The sequence below is a fragment of the Harpegnathos saltator genome, unplaced genomic scaffold (genome assembly GCF_003227715.2).
Source record: "Harpegnathos saltator strain DR-91 unplaced genomic scaffold, Hsal_v8.6 scaffold429, whole genome shotgun sequence".
Classification (NCBI taxonomy): Eukaryota; Metazoa; Arthropoda; class Insecta; order Hymenoptera; family Formicidae; genus Harpegnathos; species Harpegnathos saltator.
In genome coordinates, this window is record NW_020230238.1 from 51,340 (window position 1) to 77,938 (window position 26,599).

The 26,599-nt window shown below is 43.3% G+C and overlaps 3 protein-coding genes and 1 non-coding gene across 11 annotated transcripts in view; 2 read left to right on the forward strand and 2 right to left on the reverse strand.

The window, feature by feature from the left end:
• Nucleotides 1-11,826, reverse strand: part of crb (cell polarity complex component crumbs) — a 32,830-nt gene extending 21,004 nt beyond the window's left edge. For both annotated transcript variants that reach the window (XM_019840182.2, XM_011156949.3), the window contains exon 1: nt 11,473-11,826. In XM_019840182.2, coding sequence (XP_019695741.1) covers nt 11,473-11,497 — 25 coding nt within the window. In that variant the 5' untranslated portion in view covers nt 11,498-11,826. The remainder of the gene's footprint in view (nt 1-11,472) is intronic.
• A 1,057-nt stretch (nt 11,827-12,883) lies between these two features.
• Nucleotides 12,884-12,955, reverse strand: TRNAH-GUG (transfer RNA histidin (anticodon GUG)). Its single transcript has one exon. It is a non-coding gene; the product is annotated as a tRNA-His (tRNA).
• Nucleotides 12,956-14,250: 1,295 nt separating this feature from the next.
• LOC105180481 (serine/threonine-protein kinase pakF) lies at nt 14,251-23,745 on the forward strand. 7 transcript variants are annotated; one of them, XM_025301557.1, is made up of 7 exons: nt 14,906-15,134; nt 15,227-15,441; nt 15,497-16,543; nt 16,907-17,081; nt 17,215-17,508; nt 17,622-17,864; nt 18,503-23,745. In XM_025301557.1, coding segments are annotated over exons 2-7 (3,585 nt in total). In that variant the 5' UTR covers nt 14,906-15,134; nt 15,227-15,439; the 3' UTR covers nt 20,327-23,745. The 7 variants fall into 7 exon arrangements, with proteins under 7 accessions (XP_025157338.1, XP_025157340.1, XP_025157344.1 ...); XM_025301553.1 differs by lacking the exons at nt 14,906-15,134; nt 15,227-15,441 and adding an exon at nt 14,251-14,639; XM_025301555.1 differs by lacking the exons at nt 14,906-15,134; nt 15,227-15,441 and adding an exon at nt 14,251-14,639 and having other exon boundaries at nt 18,506-23,745.
• A 283-nt stretch (nt 23,746-24,028) lies between these two features.
• The window catches only part of sick (sickie), a 115,137-nt gene continuing 112,566 nt past the window's right edge, over nt 24,029-26,599 (forward strand). Inside the window, exon 1 of the mRNA XM_025301551.1 lies at nt 24,029-24,352. The gene's annotated coding sequence lies outside the window, so the exon portion shown is untranslated. The remainder of the gene's footprint in view (nt 24,353-26,599) is intronic.

Consider the following 26,599-nt stretch of genomic DNA (forward strand, 5'->3'; position numbering starts at 1 on the left):
GAAATCATCATTCATTCGCTCAGCAACGAATGAATTGAGTTTTAGGGCGAAATAGAGGAGGAGAGGAAACAAAAGTACAGACAGAGTGCAACTGGGGACAAAAGTATCGCGCGCGCACGGCTGGCCGAGTTGGTTCGCTGCAGTTCGCTTTCGGTTCACTGACACGTGGGAATTCAACGATCGTGCTATGCATTGCGTCTATAAACGGCGGACGCACGCGCGTAATAAGAAGTTTCTTTGTCTATTGCGAAATGTGGCCACTGAGTCAGCCAGCATAGCGAGGCAAACTATTCCCAGGTGACAGAAATAGTTTCCCATTTATGTTACGAGCCTTCTTTCTGTCTCGACTTGTCGCAAGTAACGTCGCAATTATTGTCTGCCCTTTGTCTGCTGTTGCTGTTGCTACTGCTTGCGCAATAATCTTATCAAATTATTGCCACTCGTTTGGAATTATTATTCCAATTCTTATCCCCCTCTAAAATACTCCACTATTTTATTACTGTCAATTGTGTTTCCATAGAGCCGTAGATTATTAGACTTAAAAATTGCTACATCTCGATCATCGCCTCTTCGTTGAATTATCGATTTTTTCCTAAGGTATGGGCAACGACTGGAATTTCTTTTAAACCGACCATTAGGATTGACCAGAAAAAAAAAAAAGGAAAGAAAATGAAGAAGAGAATTGGTAATGATATCCGCTAGAGACCATGGCAGCAGGTTCTTGCCAGGATAACGGGGCATTGCGCCGATAACAATCTCGACGATCTTATCACCGAATAGGAAAAGGCAGGTTCGTTAATTATACAACAAGACTTCTCTCGAATAAATGATTTCGTTTAATATTCTTACCTTTCGCATCAATAAAATTCTTACGTAATACAAATAGAAAAAGGAAAGTTTCTTTCTTTTCTCGCTTATGCTCCTTACTAGCGGCCGTTTACTTTATCGTGCGATGACACACGTGAGGTATCTTCCATTATTCGAAATGTATACGCCCGACGTGTGCGTGGAAACGAAAGTTAGAGAAACGTTAGCTGCTAAAGCATCAGTAGGAATGCAATGTCCGAAAGAAGAAACGCTCAGGTAGACGTTACGCATTGTCGTTCGGATCCAGCGGACTTTTCCACTGCGGCCCGACAATGGCTACTTTTCTCGAGCCGAGTCCAGATTTCCATTCAGAAAAATTCGTGCACCTTTCGAAAGTAAAAGGTAGATAATTTAGCAAAAACAGAATGCAATGTCCAGTGTTGATGCGTACGGGACAAAAGATTTCCGAGGGAAAATTTATAGGCTGTCCGCCGGTCTTTTTGTCTGTCTGACTAGCTGATTGGCTCGCCTTCTGCCGAAGGCAGTTCTCCTCTGGCTTCTGCTCTTACATGTTTCCTTCCGACTGCAAAAACGTGCGTTGACCGTGCAATCTTTCGTAGCGGTATAAACTTTTACCAAGCCGGATCCAATAGATGAATCTTCACTAAAACGCTCGCTGACTCGATCGTGATCGCGATCGCGTCGGCTGACGCACCGCCAACTTTCCGAAACTGTAAACCTTGTTCGACACTGGAAAACATTCTCTTTTCGCTCGTGAAAGATGTCTCAGTAGTAGCAGGATGACGAGCCATAGTTTTCTCGCATGAATTTCTCGCATTCATCCAGGAATTCCTGTACGCTTCACAATCGCTCGCTCGCAATCGTAGCCAAGCGTTTTTCTTTTTTCATGTGAAAATACATTGTGTGAAAATACAGTACCACAAATACCACAAGCGTTTAGACAAGCGACGATATATGCAAAACTACCGCGTGTTACAAACGCGTGCTCCAATTTTTCCGAATAATTTTATGGCGAAAAACTCGAAAATGAACAGCAACAAGTTGCGAATGCCCGAAATTGATGAATTTCGATACGGTGACAGAATCGAAAGGCCGCAACGGCATTTTCGTATTTTAATGGCTAAATTGAAGAGACAACCTTGCCGGGTTAAGGTTTAAGAAGAGAAACCGTAGTGAAAATGAAGTTAATAATGCTCGTGCGCAAGCGAGATTCATGGTGTAATATCGATAGCTGTGGAAGGTCAATAGTTTCACAAACAGACGCACATCCTCTGAAAAGACATGGAACGTCATCGCGTCCAGGAGAGACGAGGCTCGGCAACGCGAGGCGAGGCGAGGCGATACGATACGATACGATACGAGATGAGACGAGACGAGATGAGATATGGCAATGAGGCGATGGTATGATAAGGTGAAGTGAGGTTAGATTAGGTGAGGTGAGGTGAGGTTAGGTTAGATTAGGTTAGGTTAGGTTTTAGGTTAGGTTAGGTTAGGTGAGGTTAGGTGAGGTGAGGTGAGGTGAGGTGAGGTGAGGTGAAGTGAAGTGAGGTGAGGTGAGGTGAGGTGAGGTGAGGTGAGGTGAGGTGAGGTTTGGTATGGTATGGTTTGGTTAGGTGAGGTTAGGTTTGATGAGCCCGAAGTGGCGCCGGCCGAGGAGAGGCCTCCGATTCATCGGTGACCCCCTCGGGCTCGTATCCGTCCAGGCGGGGGAAAGCAGGGCTGAACTGACTTCCCCCGTGCCACGGACAGGGTTGGACAGGGAGGAGTGGTGGCCCGTTTGGAGACGGGCCCTACTCCCCCGTACCCCCCTCAAGTAATGAGGGGGGTCAGGAGAATGGGTGGATGTCGCCCCTCTTTTTAATAGGAACTGAAGGCCAACCCGGCCGGTAAAAGCCGGCCGGGGAACCGCGCCCTTAGCTCCCGGTGTGGGAGGGGGCGCGGTATTCAGGCGTGGGGCTCCCTAACGAGCCCTGTGGCCGGGGTGTCGAAGAGGGAATACGGGTGTAGTTCCCCTGACTCCCCCCACCACGGTCCGAATGGTGGACATCCCGCAGGGGTTTTAGTCAGTAAGAGTCTGACATAACCCCCGACTCCCCCAAAGGGTCGGGGGTATCCATGATGGATTTCCCCTGCGTTACCAAAAAAAAAGGTGAGGTTTGGTGAAGTGAGGTAGAGTGAGATGAAGTGAGATGAGGTGAGGTTTTAGTTTGGATTTGAGTTTGGGTTTGGTTTGAATTAGAATTAGAGTTAGAGTTTGGGTTTAGGTTTGGATTTGGTTTGGTTTGGTTAGGTGAGATGAGGTGAAGTTGGCTGAAAAAAGATTCTAGGCGAAATGTGATGAGATATGAAGCGGGGCGGGTCGCGGCGAGGCTGGGCGAGGCGAGGCGAGGCGAGACGAGGCGACGCGACGCAACGCGACGCGACGCGACGCGACGCGGTGCGATGTGAGAACGCACGTGTGACGCAATTGTTCCACGTGTCGCCTGTCAATTTTCTCCTATCGAGCGCCACTCGTCGCTGCTGTCGCGAATAATTCCGAATAATTCGCCACGGCCGCAAAATATTTCGAGTATTAATTCGCTTCTGCCGCGGATGTACTCGTCACTCGGTACACTTTTATTGCTAGTTTCACAATTTCAAGCAGACCTCTTGCATGTGAGAGCTCTGATAGCTCTTGCGTGAATTTATATCGTTCGTGTGCATGTGTGAAGGAATTTTGAATGTTCGACACGATAAAGTGCTCGACGCGGAATGTTTCTCTTTTTAAACATGTCATGTCGACCATTGCGAGTGATTTTTTTACATGAACAATTCGGTAATGCTCCGAACGAATGGAATTTCTTTCTCGTGAAGATTAATTAATTAATAAGAAGTACGTCAGGGCTCTTTCATATAATAATGAATAATATTCTTTCAATATTTAAGCCAATTTAAGCCCGTACACAATGTAATTTGTGAAAAAATATTACGATAATTTATATGTAAAAAATGACTCTCGGTACATTATTAAAATTTCAGACGTTTCGGCCCTGTATTCTCCTGTATGACCCTCGTCTTATATCTCTTATATGATACTAATATCTTCAAGGAACCAAGTACCAACATGTTTACATGTTTTTGCAAGAACATCTAAAAACATTATAAATAATCAAACAATATAAATTGTTTAATAATAAAGTTTTCTGTTTGTAAATTAATGCCGTTTTATATGCAACAGACTGTTTTATATGCAACATTTCTGCTATCATATGTCGGTTCGCAATCCAAAGTCGAAATCATGTCCAAATACCGTGCGATGTCCGTGTCATCATCCAAATCCGGTGGGTTCTCGCGATTAATTCATTTATATTCTCGTAATTTCCCGGGTCTTTAATAATCTACATATCTGGCCTGTGTATATATTATATTGTGTAAGCATTACATTCCATACGACGTATACCATGATAGACCACACTTTTTCGTAATGTGTTCAGAAACGTCAGAACCGTTTTGGACTCTGTGATGTCTTTCTACATCTATAATGTGATTACGGTGATAATCAGATTTCCCGCGACGTCATATTTTCGCGTCCTCCCGTTGAGATCTGAAATATTTGGAAATATTTGGAAATTTGTATCTGCTAAAACAGCATAAAGATAATGAAGATTTCGACGACCAGGAGTCAAAGTCAGCAAAAGCAAAAAGACAAGGATGTTTCTATTCGACCGATCGCGAAAGCGCGGCCGTGACGTCAGGAAAATTCAGCGAATCAGCGAATCGAATGAAAGTTGCATCCGCACCAGTGTGCACGATACCCGCGTTAAATTGCAGAGCATGAGACGAGCTCGCGCGGCGTAATATTACGCTCCGCTCACTCGCGCGAAATCCGCGTGCGCGCGAATGCGAAAAATATTCCGCCGAGTCTTCCGGTTCGACGCCGGTAAAGCCGCGCTTTGTAAACGAGCAAAAACGCGTTGTCAATTCGACATTTTATTCATTAAAAAGCATTTCGTCGTCACCGCAAGATAAACCGCTCTCAAGCTCTCAATAATATCATAAATTCCCCGTAACAGCTACTCCTTCTCGGCAGCTGTTGAAATTTGCCAAAATTTCGTACTTGATCGCGCATGCTTGGTCACTTCTAACAGAGTCACTAATAATAACTTTGGAGAAAAATAAAAGAAAAAAAAAAAGCATTCGATCTTGCGATGAAATGTGAAAGCTACCACATCTGTTTGGTCCGGGAAACTTTCGGAATATTCCCACGGATAATCACGAGAAGAAGGGCATATGGTCCCTCGTGAGTGGCTCCAGGGAACCCTCGGCTCGGAATTCTTGTGTAGAGACAGGACACCTCATGGAATCGAGAGAAATCCGTTCCGATTTTGACAAACAGCAGACCATTCTTAGGCAGAATCTTCGATTCCGATCCCGTGTTCTCGACTCCCATCCCGTGTTCTCGACACGAAAGAAACGCTTAACAGCGAGATAACGTTGAATTGAGTAAAGTCAACTCATTGTCAACTCGTTATTCACTGCCAGCGTTGGAAATATCTATAGTACACGTGACACAAACCATGTACTTTTCAGTGCTGGCAGTGAATATCGGAACGACACAGCAGCCGCTTAGTCGGAGCAACAAGTTCGTTGCTCTTGTGAGCAACGTCTCTGAAATTCGAATAATTCGGACGTACCTACTGATTAACCGAACATGAGGCACACGCGCGCACACACAAACCAGAAACGCTCTTTCTCTCGATAATAATGATAATATTAAAGAGACTACTTCTTCCGCAAATATGTCGTGAGCGTGTATTATAACGCAGCTGAGTCATCGGCGAGCAAGCCGTAATTCGCGCGCTGTAATTCTTGCACGTTTTGATACGTCAGTGAAGTGATGAACATTTCCGTTATACAAAGCGAGCTGGAATCTTATCTTGAAATATTGTACTTTGCGCGACTTGGCGAACGTTGGAATAATAAAATAAATCGGAAAGCTTTGGTGCATCTCTATATTTATTATTTTCCTCGTAAATTTACTGTACAGTAAATTTGCTATACAAATTATTCGATCATTTTTCTACATCACTGAGCATGCATGTTTTTTTATCATCGCGATCTACGACAGTAGTAGTAGGTTCATAATAAATGAGCGAAATTGATTTTATCGAAATGGAATTGAATGAAAACTTCTTGTATCGTTTTATACAAGCAGAAAATCACACAGAGAACAGATAGATAGACGAAACGACCGACAACCGACAACCAATAGAGATCATTGTTATTATTCTCCTACACGTCACAGGGTCGATAATTAACGCGATGCCAGATCCACGACAAAAGCCAAACACGGGCAAAAGATATACATGCTCGTGGAGAATGCAAATCGCGCTGCGCCTCAACGTTCGTGAAAAAAATACACTTGACCGTGGAATGTGTCGGATATATATATATATATATATATATATATCCGACACACATATATATATATATATATATACACGTGTTCCGTATGAATTCGCGATATCTCGCGGGGAGTCATTTACGCTCGTATCGTGCTGACGAAAAGCAAAATCACGACTTCTCATCTTGTACTCGCCATTTTGATTGCGATATCGCACCCGTGAAATTTCATGTTTAAACGTTTCAGCGTCAGTCGGGAAGCTTCACGCGAGAATACATCTCGTTGTAGGGTCGATTTGATACAAGATATTTGCATCGAGGAAACATAGTAAATGCTGATTGACGAATATGTACATAATGGAATATGCAAAGTGTACAGGGGGATCTAAAATACAAATGAAGCGATGAGAATCTACGAAGTCAAAAAGGTAAATTTTAGAATTCGGAAGTAACTGTTTCTTAAATCAAGATAGAAGATAAATTAATCTCCTCTTTATTTATTTTATTCTCTTCTTCTATTTGATTGAAACGAAATATCGTCCAGTATTATTGTAGAAAATGTTTTAGAATTAGCAATGTTTTTCTATATTGTGTCGTCGATTCTTATATTGTATTCTTTACTTTTCTCTTTCTTCTCTTTCTTTTTTTTCTCTACAGGAGATGAAGGGGAATCATAATTTCTCCAAATTATACACGCTCGTAAGACAGATGCATTGCAAAAATGTAATCCGCTCCCGCGGTGAAGCAGCAGGCATTTGCGACCGACAAACGTCGACGCGATACAAACATTGACGCGGGGTTTGATTGCCGGTAGAAAATCAATTTCCTACCGGAGAGAAATCGATTTTCCGAAGATCACATCAGCGATCCCGAATCCGGGGGAAGGATGATGAACATTGACGTGCTAATTTACGCTAAATTCTGATGCATCTCCGAATGCATCCGAAAAGAAGCCATGAGCTGGATGGGGGGAGGGGGAGGGGGGGTACGGCAAGAACGACCTTTCGTCTATTCCGGGAGTCTTGCGGGAGTCTTTGACGAGTAAAACGAGCGATAATCACGCCGAAAATAATACGTCTCGTCGTTTTCGACCTGATCCGATCTCGCGCAGAAGAGAGACAATTATATATTTAATAGTCGCGTTTTATCGCGCATGTCTCGCGCGCAATACGTGTGTATACGTGTCGGCAAAGTTCTCTCTCGTCTCGCGAAGCTCGTCGCGCGCGAAATGCATTCATCGATGCAATGCTATTCCGCACAGAACAGAGGAGCTGCGGAACAGAGGAGCTTACGGAAATTAGGTAACGCGCGCGATTAAGGTGATCACGCAATTATTTACGTTACCAACGCATGAAGCGTTGGGTTAGGTATTGTACTTTTCGTGGAATTTCGTGCCAATCTTTTCTTTAGGAAAACTAAATCAATCTGATTGCGAATCATAATTATCGATCGATCGATATGATTCGTAAAAGTAAAACTATGAAGGAGAGTGCACAGAGCGATATTCGAAGAGGCAGTTCTTCCATAAAACCTCGAACAACCCTATGATGAAGAATTCCACGAGTGCCGTCGTGAAAACCATCACTTTCTGTCCAGACCTGAGCTTCTTCAATTTTCCTGCGAGGCTGTAACGCCGCGCCTACGCTTACAAAGTGCGGGTGGCTCTTCTTTCGCTTACGACGCGAAACGAAAAACGGTTAACGGCAGTTTCGTCCGGTAGGTAGCAACGAACGTCTACGCCTTTCTTCCTACATGTGTGTGTGTGTGTGTGTGTGTGTGCGCGAGCACGCGTGTCGTTCAAAGCACGCACCTGAGCGTGAAGAAAGGGACTCGTGTTGATGTACCGATGTGGCTTCCACCTGCGCTCGACTCCAGGTATATTTCAATAGCTCGGTGTAGAAAAGTTCCAACTGAATATACACGGCTTCCGAGTTCAAATATTTTTACGCTATTTTTCCATTGCGCGAGACACGCAACGTTGACACAAGTACTAGTATCGATTGATGATGAAACTAATACATTTAAAAGTGCATTATAACAATTGTGCAATGGTGAAATTCGTCCAACAGGAATGACAGAGGATTAAGATGGAGAAAGCTTCTACAATAAGCTCGCAATGTTACTTTAAACATAGTGATATTCGAAAAATAAAACAATGATAATCAAAGGAAAATGAAAGCTATGTAGAGACTAAAGATAAGCGCAGAGAAATTCACGCGGAGCCGCACGCGGAGCTCATATCGCGTCTAATGCACTCTTGTCAGCCTTTGAGCTGACAAAGTCCCACGTCGTCGATCTAATCACCGAACTTTCGAGTGACGGAGATTACACGCGCGGAGGCTACGCCACTTCCACGATAATTGCCTCTGGTAATTAAATCGCGCGATTTTTTCTTTTTTTTTTTTTCTTTATTTCACGGAAAAGCCTCTCACACAAGAGAGACGACTCGCTCTACGACGTCGTCGAGTGGAACGCGATATTACAATGAGATTTAAAGCGATCGATATCTCGTAAGTCAGGTATGTGGGACCACGCGATTCGCCCTGCAGATTTCGCAATCGGGAATTTGAAGCAAATCGAGTAATTCGGATTAAGTACGCCAATGCAATACCGAAATTTGATGATGACTTTTTTCGTTGTTTCAGAATAAAATTTACTCTGGCGACTTTGCAATTTTCAATTTTACGATAAGTAAGCCGCACATGCGACATTGTTTTCGTAATCGCGTGTGCGCGGTGTAACCAGTATACAATAGTGTTTGCAAACAGAAAGACGAAACAAAATCATCATTCCCTTTTTAAAACGGATAAATATAAAACTATAAAATGATAAAGTTTAAACTAACAAAGGAAAAATAACAAGCCAACGATACAACTACTCGTACCACTTTTGCTATCGATTGTATCGCGGAGTTTGTTGCACCGATATCAAACACGAATGATATGTGTCATAAATGGATTTTATATCGCACGTAATCATAATTTTTCATTGCTATGCACGATATAGTGGGGGGAATAACTAACCATACTCTCTGTCTTATTCATTCTTTGTGTTACATTATAATTCTGCCTTCACCCCTCCGCCCCCCCCCCTCTCTCTCTCTCTCTCTCTCTCTCTCTCTCTCTCTCTCTCTCTCTCTCTCGCTCTCTCGCTCTCTCCTTCGTCCAGTATCGTTATAATTTTTTAGTCGCGCGCGAATATAAATCGTCGAAACACGTTTGATTAAAGTTGATCAAGACATTCGTATCGTAGAAAATCGAAAAAGAAAATTTAAATAATATTATATATAGGAAGCATAATAGAAAGCACATGTATAAAGATTAAAAATATCTTATAAATTTAGTAAAATTATAATTTAATGTTCTATTGCACCGCGTCGAAGAAGAGTTTTCCTCGTCGTCCCATCTGGTGTTGAAATCACTCGCGGGAGATTTCAATAGATTCAGCAAGTTTCGTTATCACGATGTATCCTCACGACGCAAGTTGCGAGCAAAGAAAGAACAAACAATCAAACAGTGACTACGTCCACCGCTGAATAAAATTTTCTCGTGAAATAGCAAAATAAATATTTCCGATGTCGATTGTACAAACCTCGATATACAAAGAACCCCAGTTTTATTCTTTCGGCATTTTTTATCTCCCTTCTGTTTCGCATCCTATCCAATTTTGATTCTGCATTAAATTCCTTCTAAAAATTACTAACAGTCGGTCAAATTTTGCGCGCTGATCAATCTCATCATCATACGTTATTAACTGGTTGCGTTTACGATTGCGCATCCACATTCACATATTTCTTACGTCCCTATTATCGGTCTCGATGAATCATACTCGTGCGTTTCATGAGAGTGTTTTATTAATGTGGTCCTTGACATTTCGTCACAGATGTAATCCGTAGGATATATCTCTTTTTCCCAGCCACATTATCTCTCTCTCTCTCTCTCTCTCTCTCTCTCTCTCTCTCTCTCTCTCTCTCTCTCTCTCTCTCTCTTTCTCTGCTCTCGAAGTTTCTCTACTTTCTACAAAATGTTTTATGGCGACATTTTCAAACTCTAGCATATTCTTGCTAATTATCGCATCGTAGGTGCACGACAAATGCTATCAGCAAAAACCAGCAGTAACCAGAAGCTGGAAGCCAAAAGCCGCGAGGTAGAAGCCACTTTGTAAACGATTCGAAGTACGCCTCGAGTACGCCTCGGAGCGTAACGACACAGCTTTTCAGTTGATGCAGCATTAACACTCACGAGCGTCTACATAACAGTACTAGAGTAGGATAGACGGACAATCAGATGCGTGCGAACGTCTCATAGGTGGACTCCTCCGCTTGCCATGTCCGGCCCACGGTCGGGCCGCCGGATTTACATATATTATTACGTAAATCATTCGATAAAACAGTTGCGCGATCGTGTCCGATCGAGCCATTGGCCATGGATCTTTTGTATATTGATTTATAACTTAACCAAACGCAATCTCGATCGAACCTTTTTCTTGATTTAGCCGATTTAGCCGATCTCAAACATTTCCCACTCGCGAATGCTTTAGTTATCGTTCAACAATCAGTCTATGTAACTCTATGTAATCTCGTCGTGTAAATCGTCTACATACCGATCCTGTGTTACGGTTTCACCGTGTTCGGTGAAGACACCTGCACGAAGTCTGTCTAAGTTGTAAAATATCTGCACCGAATAAAAAATTATCATGAACGAAGAACGACCTTTCTGTTGTGATTCGTAGCATTGGTTAAACTATATATATATATATATATATATATATACATACATACGTATACACGTATAGATCAACTATAGGTTAAAGCTATAGATTGCTACACATCCCGATTCGCTATAGTTTCTCACGATCGAGGATCGAGGATCTCGAATCTGGGATCTTACCGCAAAAGAGACAACTATTCTTGGTCAACGATCGAATGTTGAATCGAATGGCGACTCGTGATTTCACGTGTTTTATTACACGTGAAATTCGACGTAAATTATGATCCTTATGATGCGGATCGTCGCAGGTGATACTTTTCGAATCTGAAATCGACAACGGTTTCCGCGATACGATTACGACGACGTGGATGTACAACCTCATGTGATTCAGGAGCAATCGCGATCTATTTGAAAGGATCCAACGCGATTGTATCTATCGGACAGAAATAGGAAGCACGGGGCTTCATGCGCTTGGACGCTCGCGGGGTCCGCGGCTTGACGACGCTCAGCGATGGCGACCTGACTCGGCAGGAGGGGGAAGGGCCTGACTCACCTGCCACGACGTGTTGCGGCCGCATTTTCCGTCACGTTGTCCGTACGGTGATTAGGACGATGTCCTTTTCGTCCTCTCACGCAGTCGGCATCTTGCACGCTGAGATCTTCCTTTTCCTCTCTTCCGTTTGCTATTGGCACCGTTGCAAAAGTTGCTTTTCGCAAGGCGTTCTCTTTTCCCACACTTCTCTTTTTTCCTCTCCTCTTTCCTCTCTCCAAACCACTGTTTCACTTCTTACACCCGCACTCAGGCCAGCCACTACCGACAACGAACGCGCGCCAAACGAGACTGCGAGCCGTATCGTCGCCGCTCTCCTTCCTCTGTACGCGTCCACCTCCCCACTGCACTACCCTTTCCTCGTCCCACTCGAGTCGCATTGTGTACTACCTGGTGACCATAGTTACCTGCTTACTTGGTGTGTCTGTTTGTACACCAAGTGCAGCAGAGGAAAACGGCAAAGTAACGAGAAAAGTAACTTTTTGCAGCAACATTTCACGAGTATCAGCAAACTTTTGTACATTTAATATTAAATGTATGTAGGAGATAACAAGATCATCGTTGATCCAAGTACGGACCTGTTGCTGCCGTTTGTAGTCATCGCAACATCCTCCATTTCTTCCGTTTCTGTCGTGACTCATAGCTGGATAGGATAGAGGACGAATCTCTCCACATTGGCTCACACGTTGCAAGACTTAATAACAAGTTTCACGTAAACTGACGTGTACAACTCTAAAATAAGAAACATGGACTTTAATAATATTTGTTATTGCAAAAAGTACACACACATGTATATATGTATATATATGCATTATACATGTATATTGTGTATGTGTGTGTGTGTGTGTGTGTGTGTGTGTGGCCATTCTAAATGATGGTGGTAAATTATATATTTCTCTTTAAACTATAGATATATAAAATTATAGATGTACAGATAACTCTATATATCATCTGAAATTGTTTCACAAACAAAAACTAAAAATGTAAAATAATAACTTTACATAAGAAACTTGTTTGCAACTTCTTGTGTTCAACTTCTTTTTATATGTGTGTATATATATATATATATATATATATATATTATTGCGTTCAAGCACACAAAGAACACTGCAATATAAATTGCAAATATTTTTCTCACTTGAGAAGCTTTTCTTATACTTGATTTACGATTTCCTTCTTAATTTTCACATGCACGCTGTTAGTTAACACGTAGTATATAATCTCATTTCCTTAAACCAAGTTGTACAAAAGTGACATTAGATAAAAACAATACGCACGCATTTATGTATGTCGATATTTCAGTTTCGCTTGTTGATCTCTTATGATGTAAATTCATGTGTCAGAAAAAAAGAAAACCTCCGCCGTGACAATGCCACAACACACAACGCACACACCTCTCTCGTTTGCTGGACATTGCCGTGACCAGGATTCGAACCTGGGTTACTACGGCCACAACGTAGGGTCCTAACCACTAGACGATCACGGCTACCAGAGGACTTGAGGATTTTTGTTGTGAAACTAACACTACAGTGATATATAGAATTTTCTCCTTTTAATTTTTAATTTTATATATGTATTATTACTATTACTATTACCTAATCCAACTGCAAGTTTTATTTACAACAAACATGCGCCGTATACAGATTTAGTTACATCCGTGCCTATTGGCGCGTATCGTAGCAGACGAGCAATCTAGCAGGACAGAATGAGCGTTTGGGAAGAATAAGTTATTAGATAAAATATAATAGAATATTAGAATATAATAGAATATTAGATAGAATATAATAGAATAATTAATTCTTTCGTCATGATTTACACGCGTCAAATGTTCAATTATTTACTTTCTAACAAATTATATGTGATAATATTTGACGACGCTTACGTAGGCTAGGATACAGTAACGTATATGTACCGCGCTGTAAGAAACGACATGGTAATGGAACAATCTTTCATTGTTACGTATGTGCTTCTTATATAGAACGGCAGATATTGCGAAACAGCGGATTATACCAAAGGAAGGGAAAGATCGTTTGATCCGTCGTTAAATCGTATCGTTAATCGTATCGTACAAAAATAAATGGTACTACAACTTACCGTTGATTCCTACCTGTTTAAAAAGTGTGAGCCCGTTGAATTCTTTCCATTGAGTATAGTACATACATATGTACGTAGTACATATGACGTTTATTATTTGTCGTCTTGCGCACACTAGCGACTCTCAGCGGAGATTTTAAAACTGGTAGAGTCGCCACTGTGATGCCGCCGTTGGGACCTCAAGCCAGCCAATCCGCAGTGAAACGGCTAACAGCCAACGAGCGCCCGCTAAAGAGGCTATGTTCGATGAAAGATGACGTCACACCCTGGCCATGGGTGTATGTCGATTCGACACAGCATTGGACACAAATGGTCTGTTCTTTTTAACTGCACTGCGGAATTAGTGCAACAAGTTAGAATGAGAGAAAACAATATATTTTTTCTCACTTTAACTTATTGCACCAGTTCAGTAGTGTAGCTAAAAGGAACAGACCAAAAGATTAAACGATTGGCTGGATGTAGTAATTCAGATGAGAGAGAAAGGTTTGCACCGATTGGCTATGTCGAATCGAGACTCCTCTTCTTGGCTGATATCATCCAACGGTAGCAACCGCAGGAACAAATGCGGGAAAACGAGAGGCAATGAAGAGACTTTTATATTTCAAGTAGTACGACTCCATGACGGATCGAACAGACTGTCAAGAGATGAGTCACGCGCGCGCGCGCGCGTGCATACACACACACACACACACACATACACACGCGCAACGGAAAAAAGTCGGATTAGATTTTGGACGATACGATAGGACAATTGATAGAATTTGAAAAGATGGAGAAGATAACCACACTCTTTTAAGGAAAAGGGGATCAGAGATCGATTCGTCAATCAGCATTCGTCATCCACCGGTCCATCGCACATCTCGTCCTCGGCCGCACCCGGCGAGCTTCGCGTCGCTCCGCGTTCCCACCACCACGCTGATAGTAGTTGCCTGTAAAACCGTCGAAAGTGAAAATGTTAACGAGCTGCTGGTGGTGATTCACGCTGTCCGTCAGGCGTTGACTCTCCACTCGTCCCGTTCTACCGAGAGACGATCGACGAAACTCGCATTCTGCTCGACCTGCAAGCAGATGAGTGAGTGAGTGCATTCGCCTTTTGCGAGTCGCTGCCGTCAGCGACTCGTATCGATAAATTGGCAGCAGCGAGCCAAGGATCAGGTTAAATGTATTGGCGCCGAACATTCTGTTGTCGTCGTCGTCGTTGTCGTTGTCGTCGTTATCGTCATCATCGACGTCGACATGTCACTTCTTCCTCCCTCCCTCCTTTCTCTCTCTCTCTCTCTCTCTCTCTCATTCTCACTCTCTCTCTCTCTCTCTCTCTCTCTCTCTCTTTTTTCTCCCTCCCTCCCTCCCTTTCTCCCCTCTTCCTCTTTCTCACGAGTAACCTCAAGCCTCAAGTTCCTCAGCTTCGCCAGTGCATTCTAAAACCACACACCACGGTGTCTTTGTGTTTCTCGTTATAGTCGCTCGTAACACTTGAGCCGATCGGGGTTCTGTGAGCATCCAGGTGAAATTTCGCTCCCACCGCACTTGCCGAGCGCGCTTTCTAAAACGTGACTCACACCGTCGCGTCGGTGAGAGAATAAAATGCACCGATGATCCTCCGTGCATACGAATGTGTTGGTAAATATTAGAAAAAGAGGCCATACTTTATTTGCATTTTTAGCTGTGTCTGTAAACTGTGTGTAAGCTTATGGGAGAAAAGTGCTGCTTGCATTCGATGGAGAGTAAAGCTTCTGCAAGTCTGCAAATATCAAAACAACGCGTACAGCGGACTGCGGAATCGTGCGAAAACCTGGATCGCTCGTCTCACCTGGAGCTTCGTACGACCTGCGTTAATCTCTAGATCTGTCACTCGATTCAGATACTACAAGTGATAATGTAACTATATATATATATATCTCTCTGTGATACAAGATGCAACACATTTTTGCAGGATGATGGAAGAATCTTTGGGCCAAGGCGCCTCGCCCTCCAGCGATGGTAACCTCTCGACTGGTGGCGGTGATCTCAACTCTTCCAGTACCATAGTCAGCCTGGATGAGAGAATACTGGACATCACGTCGCGACACACTTTGAACGTCCTCCGAACGCCGTTGACTAAAAAAGCCAAGCGCGTCCGCTTCTTCCGTAACGGCGACAAATATTACACCGGCGTGGTGATGGCGGTGACACCGGAACGATATCGCAGCTTCGATAGCCTCGCATCCGACTTAACACGTGCCTTGGTGTCCAGCGTGACCCTGCCGAACGGTGTTCGCGCCATTTATACGATGGACGGTCGCAAGGTGCAGAGCGTGAGTGACCTAGAAGACGGCAAGTGCTACGTGGTGTCTGGTCAAGGTGAGATCTTCAAAAAGGTGGAGTACTCTTCGTCCAAGGTCAGGCGCGGTAGCTCCCTATCGGGATTGCCGCAGTCTCCGGCAGCTACTGGAATTGGTAGCGGTACAGGCAGACAAACTAGCGCGATTCCATTGTGCGTCAAGGCGCGCATAGTGACGCTGATTCGCCATGGCACCAAGCCGCGCAAGGTTCTACGGCTGTTGCTGAACAAACGCAACGCGCCTAGTCTCGAGCACGCGATGGAGGCGATCACGGAAGCGGTGAAGCTCGATTCCGGAGCGGTGAGGAAGGTCTACACGTTGTCTGGCCAGCAGGTGACCTCGCTCGAGCAATTCTTCGAGAACGATGATATCTTTGTGGCATATGGCCCGGAGAAGTCCGCCCAGGAAGATTTCGAACTGGACTTTGAGGAGACCAAGTGCGTGCAGAGCTTCCGACGATGCCTTTGGAGCTCCAAGCGTCAAAGCGGCCCGATGCCCAGAATGCCGAGAAAGTCTGGCAAAAAGACCCTCACCACGCCACAAGTCAGGACCCCCAGTCCGTCGTTTTCGATATTGCCGCAGCCCTTGAGGTTGCACTACGCCGTGGGACACATTATCGGCGAAGGGAACTTTGCCGTTGTTAGGCATTGCATCCACAAGTGAGTATCGCGGTATAGATCGACGAGAGGATGCATTTTTTGTACAATATAGTTGCGCAAAAGAAGTAACTCCTGCCAAAAGAATCAGCAAACTAGAGAGAGCGAGAGAGAGAGAGAGAGAGGGGGAGAGAAAAGCGGAAAACGCTGGATCACTGATATGACTGATATGGATAATTTCCGCGACGTTGGTAGTGAACATTTCCATAAATTTCACATGTAGTTGCCCGTTGGCCAGCCTAAAACACACGCGTGTCTTTGCTGATAATGGCAAATGCAAAAATTAAGCTCCGTTATGCAAAGCTGCTTTAGTCCTACGGGCTAATCTGAGATACGCTTCAAGATATGTATCGATGTTATTTTCAGGTCTACCGGTGTGGAATACGCCGTAAAAATCGTGGACATGTACAGGTGTCAGGGCAAGGAGATGCTGGCGAGCGAAGTGGCGATCTTGAGACAAGTCTGCCATCCGAACATCATTAGTTTGATCGCGGAGCAGGAGACTGCTAATCAGCTGTTTTTAGTTATGGAACTTGTAAAGGTACGTCGTCTTATCCGCTCAAGTGCTGTACACACGCTCCTGTAGTACTCCGGTAGCACGCATACGAGCATGTGTGTATGCAACGGCTCAGCGATATTCAAGCGATTCGACATATTTGCCTTTTGTTCCTCAGGGCGGAGATTTGTTCGACGCGATTGCAGCCGCGACAAAATTCTCCGAAGCGGAGGCCAGTGTGATGATCGGCCATTTGACGTCCGCCCTAGCTTATCTGCACTCGCATCATATTGTACATCGTGACGTGAAACCCGAGAACCTCCTGGTTGAGATGGATGGTAGTCACGTGAGGTGCTTGAAACTGGGCGATTTCGGGCTCGCGCAGGTAGTACGAGAGCCTCTGTACACAGTCTGCGGTACGCCGACTTACGTTGCCCCGGAAATTCTCGCGGAAACCGGATACGGTTTAAAGGTACAGGATATGTCTGTCTTGTGCGATTTGTCTCGAAGGAAATTCCGTCCGTTCCATCGCAGCGAAGATTCTCTTTCGTTTTGAGACCATATTCATGTGTGCGCCGTTTTCAGATCGACGTATGGGCGGCTGGAGTGATCCTGTATATCCTCTTATGCGGCTTCCCGCCGTTCGTATCGCCGGAGAACGAACAGGAGGAACTGTTCGAACGTATTCTGAGCGGACAGTACGAGTTCACATCGCCGTATTGGGACGCGATATCCGACTCCGCGAAGCAGCTCATCTCAAACATGCTGCAAGCGCAGCCTGAGCTTCGCTTCACTGCCGAAGACGTGCTGGATCATCCGTGGCTCGCGGTAACTGTCATTGATAGTATACAATCACTGTACCACAATTAGAAGGATCTTCCTCCACGTCCTAGCCTCACCACAGTCCAGCATGGCTTGATCCCTCTCTTTTTCTTATTCTCCGTAATTCGGAGACAAGACAATGCGCGATTAATCGATCAAATGTTTCTTTCTCTCTCCCCCCCCCCTCTCTCTCTCTCTCTCTCTCTCTCTCTCTCTCTCTCTCGTCACGCTCACATGTTCGCTGTCGAATTTATTATTTTTTTGGGCACGCTGTATTGAAAGGGGCTCTAGTAGGTTTAGCGTTTGGGATGTCGATGTCAATACGATGTCAACGGGTTTAAATGTCATATTTTTGTCAGAGAATTGAATTGAGACTCGCGTGATTTGATTTCTCTTCCCTTCAAGTTTCATGCTTGCTCCGATGAGACAATTGTCGATCTAATCGAGCTTGTCATCGATGTTTCCTATGCTTTGCTCGCTGGATAGAGTTTCCGTGTGATCGTCGTGATCGGGCGTGATCGGAAACTCACCTCTCCCGTCGCGCTTCGTCAGCTTTGATCACATACTAAAGAAAGCTTTCGTAGTGGTTTGCTGTATCTGTAGCAGTGCTTTTTCTTTTCTTTTGTCCCGCCTCTGTATATCAGCAGAGCTTTCTAGGAGGCGAGCAGACCGCAGCATCAGCAGCATCCACCGGCACGGCGGAGCAACACCGGAATCAGCAGCGTAAGCCGATAAGGCTAGCAACCTTCGAGTTCGATTTCAAGAAGCAGCGCGATCACCAGCAGGACTCGCCAGACAGGGAGACTGCCAGGACGAGCGCGAGATCCGAATGGAAGCGAATCGATGCTCCGGTTGAACGTATCGAGTTCCGGAAAGAATCGATGAAAGGGCGAGAAGACTGCGACGAAATCGACTTTGCCAATGGTAATCGCAAGCAAGAGGAAGAGATCGGCAATAACGACAACAACGACGACGATGGTGAAAACGATGACGACGATGACGACGACGACGACGACGACGACGACGACGACGACGACGACGACGACGACGACGACGGCGATGATGATGGCGATTCGGCATTTCTCGATTCTGACTGTCCGCAGGACGTACATAATCTCAGCCGTTCGATGCACGATCTGATAAACAATCTGAATCTGAACGAGAATAAGACGTCGCGATGCCAGTTGACACCACGTAGTGCCGCGTCGTCACTCAATAGCATTCCGGAGAATCTCAACTCGTCGCTGCGAGACGACGATTCGAAGCCGGCGACGATCACACGCAACCATCACAGCAAGTCGTCGATTCGCTGCGCCGGGAATTCTCCGGCAACTCCCAGAAACTGTCGCGGCGACAAAAAGAACGGAAACACATCCAAGACAGCCAAGTATTTCGACGTTAACATTCACCACCATGAGACACCTAAACTGTTGTCCAAACGCATCCTCAACAGCAGCAGCGGCAACAAGAGATTTAAGCGGAAAAATCTGTTCGACAGCGACGACTTCCGCAACAGCAATGTATCGACTACTGCCGTGTCGACATCCAGCGAGAGCAGTCTGTCTCACAGTTCGACCGGCGGTAACGACATCGAGACTTCCGACAGCTTCGTGAATATTCAGTTTGCGCGACTGGCGCGCGATCAAAAATCGAGCTCGACTCAGAGCATGGAGTCGACTGACAGCTTCGAGAACGTGAGCTTCCGATACGCGGCGGGCGATGCTAACGATAACGGTCGCCTCTCGGTGAGTCATTCTCCGCAGATTCCTTCGAAACTTACGGCACATCGCAATCACCGGGATGAAAAGTCTGTCACAAAGTCTCTGCCGCAGACTCGAATCGCCTCTCTCATCCCGACGTCAAAATCAGCCAAGGTGGACAATCAAGCCGAAGGGAAAACTTGTGGCAATTCGAGAGTTCAGGAAATGAATAGATGTGCGAGATCAAACGAACCGGTCAAATTGCGACACGAGAGATACATTGGGAGAAAAGGTCAAACAGACTCGAGGAACGCGGACAAGAATAAGAGATACAGCTGTTTTTCGCCGTACGCCGTCAAAAAGTCGTCGGCAGAGGAGACGGTTAGCAACAGCAAGGTGGTAACGCGCAAGTTTAACTCTACGGACGAGCTGAGAGAAGCCGCCGAGCGGCAGAGACCGACAGCGAGTAAAGCGAAGCGATTCAGTCTATATTATACGCCGCAACCGTCGAGGAAGAACTATCTTGAAGGAGAAACCAGAGCCGGGAGGATCACATGCAAATCGGCGGCTCGCGCCAGCAGGTCGACGGAAATTAGTAAGAGCAAGGACGAAGAGGCAGAGAAAACGACGCAGGAGAAAGCAGATAAGAGCCGGAAGTCAGTGGTGGACACCTCGACTGTTGCCAGCAGATGCAAGTCGAGCCGCCAAAACGTTCACGTACGGCCGAGTGTGGTGAACGCGAGTTTAATCACGAGCAGGACAAAGTGATGACACGATCAACAGTTAAGGGGTTTATCGTACTTTGAGACAGGACTGTGCCGAGGAGGTTTAATCACTACTGGACAGGACTGGGTCGCCGGGCAAGAGCGAGTCCAGAGCCCAAGAGTGCAATTAAACGCTTAATACGACCGGAAAGGCAAGCCTCGCATTCGTTCTAGCCACCTGCTCCTTCGTCATTCTGTACGCGCGCGCTTCAGAAATGTGTCACGTTGCATGGAATTTTGTATAGATTACACGTGGAAATACATGGGGGGGAACTATGGTAAGAAATTAAAGGAAAACTATGCTAATGTAACGCGCGAGAGGAAAGAAAGGAGGCTGAAGTCTGGTGAAGTCTACTTCATACTTGGGAGCTCTACCTATCAAACTTGTTTAAATTTCTTTAAATTCTCAAGTTCTGTCTTCGATTCCCCGAAATTTATTGCAAAATGACGTAGATTGCTAGAGAACACGCGCGGGATCAACGAGACAGTGAAAGAAAGACCTCTCTTTTAACTCGCGTGTATTTTCATAGAATTCCTGTCGCTGCTGCTCCTGCTGTCGAAGCTGAATAGCCGAGGAAGACCAAAGACGGTTGTTAGTCGCAGAATTTTAACACGATAATAATAATAATAATAATAATAATAATACCAGGTTAAAATACGAGGTTAAAAGTCATGCGTAAATTGTACTTTCCAGTATTAATTTCCAGAGTTAATCGGAAGGGTCTTTTAGCATTTAATCCCGATTGCAATTCGTCCTTTTCTAGAGAGACAGATGCTAGTTTAGAATTAGATTAATAAGAGTATAAAGAATTAGTAATCGCGTTTAGCGTTAAGTGACGTTGATGTAACCGGTCCTGAATCGTCCTGAAGTGTCATGACGGCACTGTAAAGAGTAAGTCGAACATGCGTGATAATGAACGAGATTCGAACAATTGGGCGAACTTTGAAATAAGAACAAAACATGCCAAATGCATTTAAGTAGGTTATTTTGTATCAAATGTCTACGTAAATCTAGATGTAGATGAAGCGCGAGTAGGTGAGAGAGAGAGAGAGAGAGAGAGAGAGAGAGAAAGAGAGAGCGCATTCGATCGATCCTTTCGGCTCTCTGACGCAAAACAAGTTTTAACGGAACATATGTTGATGATGTACAAAAACAATCCAAAAGCTCATTTTTAAATTATCTCAAATCTGTATTTAAGAAAGCTAGTATTCTGATTCAACGATATAATGTGCGTCTGCTTGGATTTAGTTGTGAAAAAGTTTGTTGTAATACATATACTTTCATATTACACACACACACACACACACACACACAGACAGCACAACATAAATACCTTATATTTCTTGTTAAATATGATTTATTAAGACGATTTGGAAATGAGCTAACAAATATTATATGGTAGATTTTTAGGGCTTATTACAGTTAATACGAAAGAAATTTGTTATAGGTACGAGTAGATTTTGCAATTTTAGACCAAAATATTGCGATTTAGACCAAACATTTCTTCGGAGAATAGTATGTAGGACACCGAAAGATTTAAGGTAATAAATAAGAAGGTTAAACTTGATTTGCGAGAAGGTGCGAGCGAGATTAACGATTGGCGATTGGCGATTGGCGATTAGTAACCAGCGATTAGCGATTAACGATTGAAAACTTATCGAGAACATGAGAACAAAGGGCGAGAAATCGTATAATTCTGAGGTGTCCGAGATAAGCGTAGTGCATAACTAAATTTGCTCAAGAACAGACAGGGGAGGAAACGATTATTTTTATAGGGACGTCGTACCGAATCACGAAATCGTGATACAAGCAATAAGAAACGACGAATGTAGAAATTGACGGAAAGAGCACGCACTACGCGTAGAAAGAAAAACAGAGAACGAGGAAGAAGGGAGGAGGAGGAGGGGGGAGAGAGAGAGAGAGAGAGAGAGAGAGAGACAGATGACTATTATTAAAATTATTTTTATAGATGTTTGTAAAAGATGAAGGCAAGAACTGAGAAAGCAAGAGTGTGAATTTTGTCAAGTCGCAGAAAATGCAATCATAATCGTGCAATTGAAATTTAGGTAAAAGATGCATACAATGTATCAATTATAGAAGTGCAGTGATTTATTTATAATTAGTGAAAGTGTACATTCTTCTTCATTTTTACATATCTCCAAACCAAGAAAAATAATGGTGAACATACCATGTGTGACATTCGTCAAGATATTTTTATCTCAATATATTATGTTCAATTCCTATATTTAAGCCAGTCTTTTAATTCTTTCTGTCAGAGTTAAAAAAATAATATGATGTATAAATATATAAATTAAAATTTGAATGTAGAACGTTAAATATTATAAATGATAGAGAACAGTTTGATGACATAGATGTATTAATAGATGAAATTTTGGTAAATTTTGTAAATTCTCTTAGTTGGTTCTCTTGACTCGACTGTATCAATGCAGAATATTAAGAGGGTAGTATGTCGCGCCCTTTGTTGCTCAGTCTTCGCTAATTTATAGCCATTCTTGCTGCGGCAGTGCTTTTCGACAATTTTTGTAACACGATCATGTATGATATATGTCGACAAATCGTGTACATAATCCTAATGACATAAAGCTCGATTACTCGAAGTAAAACGATACAAATGGCATTGTTACTGTGATTCTTTCGCTCGTATGTTTGTTTATTTGTTCGTTTATATGTATCGCGGAATTCCGATTTTTAGAATTTATTCGCGAATTTATACCAATATGCTAAATAATGTAATAAGTATTTTTTGTTCTTGTTTATGTTCACTGTTGTCTTATGTCCTTAATGTAACGTACAAGTACATCGATTCGCGCGATTACGATAGGTTTCAAACGTGATTCACGCCAAATATTAAGATGCATTCATTAGATATTTATATCACATTATATCATATTATATATATACACACACACACACACACACGCATACGCGCGCACATACACATACACACTCATACACCAATTAATCATAACCAATGCGTGAAACGTATTTGGAGCGAACGCGTGATATAATATTTAAATGTACAATTGTCGATATCTTTCTACTTATGTTTGTGCGAGGGAGGGGAGGGAGAGGGTTGTTCGATATTATAATTTACAATAGGAATTTAATGTTTGAGCTTTTCGAAATTTTTCGATTCACTGGAATAGTCGACATGAAACATTTTTGCCGACAGTAATGCAAAAGAAATCAATCACAGATTGATAAATTACAAATGTGCGTCAGTCGCACAATCGATCGTATCAATTCGCGTGAGCATCAAAGTTTTTACTTTATTATATTTATTATTATTAAGAGGCATACATTGTCATAAGAAGTGCACCTGCAAATACTTATATTTAATATACTGCCACACGAAGCTTATTATACTTATATTGGGAAATATAATTGCTAAATTTCAAGCCTAACGTATGTCAAAATTATCTTCCTCTGCGTGATTCCTATGCCGATTTACCTCCGTTATACCCTTTCCGTAATTGCGACACGACAGTGTCGATACGATACCGTCGGTGTGTAAAATAATAACATTAAATAAGTTGAAAATTTGGAATTTGGGTAACCATTTGTAGATCCAGCTTTTTTCACAACATTTTTATGGTTGTGGTTTCGCGGTCACATTGCCCCTCTTCGTTCCTTACGAGTCGTGCGCGCGTGCGCCATCACGGTCGCACGAAGCTCCACGCAGTCATCGTTCGCCGCTCGTCGTCGTCGGTTCGAATGTAACGCGCGATCATACCGTTTACTTTCTCAACTATGTCAAGATATACACACACACACACACACACACACACACACAATGATTCGCATTGATACATCGTATCGCACGAATACACATTGAGAAGGAATTGTCTCGCGTTTTATGATTCACGCACTTAGATATCATGAGTGCGGATTTTCTTTTGTGACGGTATGTTACTGCGGATGTGAGATACATATCAACGACTGGCGTAAGCTGTCAACGACGTTTGCGTCTGAATACACACGTCGGGCACGACGCTGTTCTTGACTCAGGTAAGATGATGTATACTTATGCGACAATGGCTTTTAAATTACAAGCACGGTACTTGAAATATAATCAATTACAACTTGTGTCACGACCGATGGATTTGCTCTCGTTTATTCGGTTAATCTATCATACATTAAATCACGAAATGACAACCGATAGGAAATCACATGACCATTGCTTCGAAATTTAACGATCATATTTGAATTTGTGGCGCGAAGAGAAGTGACACTGTATAACGATATATAGATATAGATATATATATATATATATATATATACACATATATATGGGGCTCTCTGTCAAATCAGCCACCCCCCTGCACATCTCAATTTTCGATATAAATCACTTTTATAGAGCTCAAAATTTTCGTTGAAATGTCTATTTTTCGATGCCGTGTGGTATTTTTAGCGCCGCAAGATGGCGGCGCCATAATATGAACCGAAACGAGCAAAAGTCATGAAAACAGTGGAAAATCCTGCTAAAAATTTCGAGGTTTCCAATCTTTCACCTCTAAAATTTTTAAATTCGGTAAATATCTTTGGATGAGATTTGGATCAATGGCGTTTTGGAGATATGAGGGAGTCCTGATTCGGCTTGTGGGGTTCAGGGCTCATGGCGTTCCAGCAATGAAGAGATTTCAGGACTCATGATAGAACTCATGATGTATTGGGTTATGAGAATCTGGGGTGAGAGATTTTTGGGTCCAGATTATGGGGTTCGTGGCGTGCGAAAAATACAGGTTTTTGTAGTAAGGGTTCATATATTTAATATCTTCTGCATATGAGCATTTCTTTAAAACTATTTGCCGCGGACAGTGACATACAAAGTAATATTTCGCCGAAAAATATTCTTTACCATTATTGATCTGTATGTAATGAAAAATATAAACAGTAAGATGAAAATGTATCGATATATTAGGCGCGCGTAGCAGCCATTTGATGAAATAATATTAGAGAAGAGCTGAGTGCGCTCGTGTGCAATTCATGTGTAAAATTCGCAAATGACGCAACGATATTGCCACGTTTCACGGTGAGGCAACGTTATTTACGAAAGACGCAAACCATGAAAATAATGATCGCGAATAGTCTACGCGGACGCTAAAATTTAGAGGTCGAAATTACTCGTTGTATCGAAACACCTGGCACGATTATTATCGGAGCGTAACGGTATTTCTGCCATGTATATACATATATACGTCGCTGTCGCGCCGTTCAAACGCGCCGCTAATGATTGTTTCGCGCACGTTGCGTCACAAGGACGTTTTCTGAAGGCTTCACGGAATGTAGCACTCGGATTTATAATTTACCATCGTTTGCACATTTCACGACTATGGTTGCAATAGCGACAGTTTGCTCAATTAGCTCTTATGAAATCACACGCCTAACATATTATGTCAATATCTTATATGTGATATATATATATATGTCTCTCTCTCTCTCTCTCTCTCTCTCTCATTTGTTTGATCTCTTATTCTTACCAAAAACAGTCTTTTGTAATTTCATATTTCTCGATTCGGCATTCAAAGTCAAATTACGAAAATGCACGATTGTTTGTTGTACATAGTTTCACGGAAAGCTGCGCTAGGTCGTCAGCGTTTTCCATTCTCGCTGAAAAAAGCATTTTTGCGCATTATTTGCGCATTTTTACGCATGACATTCTCGCGGCATAATTAAACGAGCAAAGAGGACCGACGTAACCAAATTTGGCAATTGCCGACCAATATATTTTTGGCGCCACGTATGACGCGGTTGCATAATGCATTCGCATAACTGAGTGCATTCAGGTACGCGTGAATGTGTGTGTGTGTGTGTGTGTATGTAGGCGAACGCACGCATGTGTGTAAGAAACATTTACCAAAGTACTATTTCATGTCATTTTTACCGTGTGTGAAACTTTAACGGCATATTCTTGAATGAATTTGCAAAGTGCTTTTTGTTCACGTTTACCAAAATAAATAAAGTTGAATGGATGAATGACATGTTTTTCGGCGTCAGAACTGAAAGTGAGAAAGCGCGATTTCTCTAGCACTTTGCGAAGAATGTTCGGTCTTTTGGTTCGAGTGTTAACATATCGGCGTTAATTTGTTAGTCTGAGTGTGTTTGGACGGCATGGCGTGCTTAGCGCACGTATTTAACGGCTGCACATTAAACACATCACCGGTGATAAATGTCTCGGCATTCGTCCGCAGCATGATTACCAGAGAGTAGCTCTGTCCTTTCCTCTACTTGCCTCTCCCTGAAGTTCTTCGTTGA

What these genes read in the sequence shown, in the direction of transcription:
- LOC105180481 (XM_025301553.1), top strand. An exon ending in TAGTTATGGAACTTGTAAAG is followed by an intron (nt 17,082 to 17,214) that starts GTACGTCGTCTT and finishes TTTGTTCCTCAG; the next exon opens with GGCGGAGATTTGTTCGACGC. An exon ending in AAACCGGATACGGTTTAAAG is followed by an intron (nt 17,509 to 17,621) that starts GTACAGGATATG and finishes CGCCGTTTTCAG; the next exon opens with ATCGACGTATGGGCGGCTGG.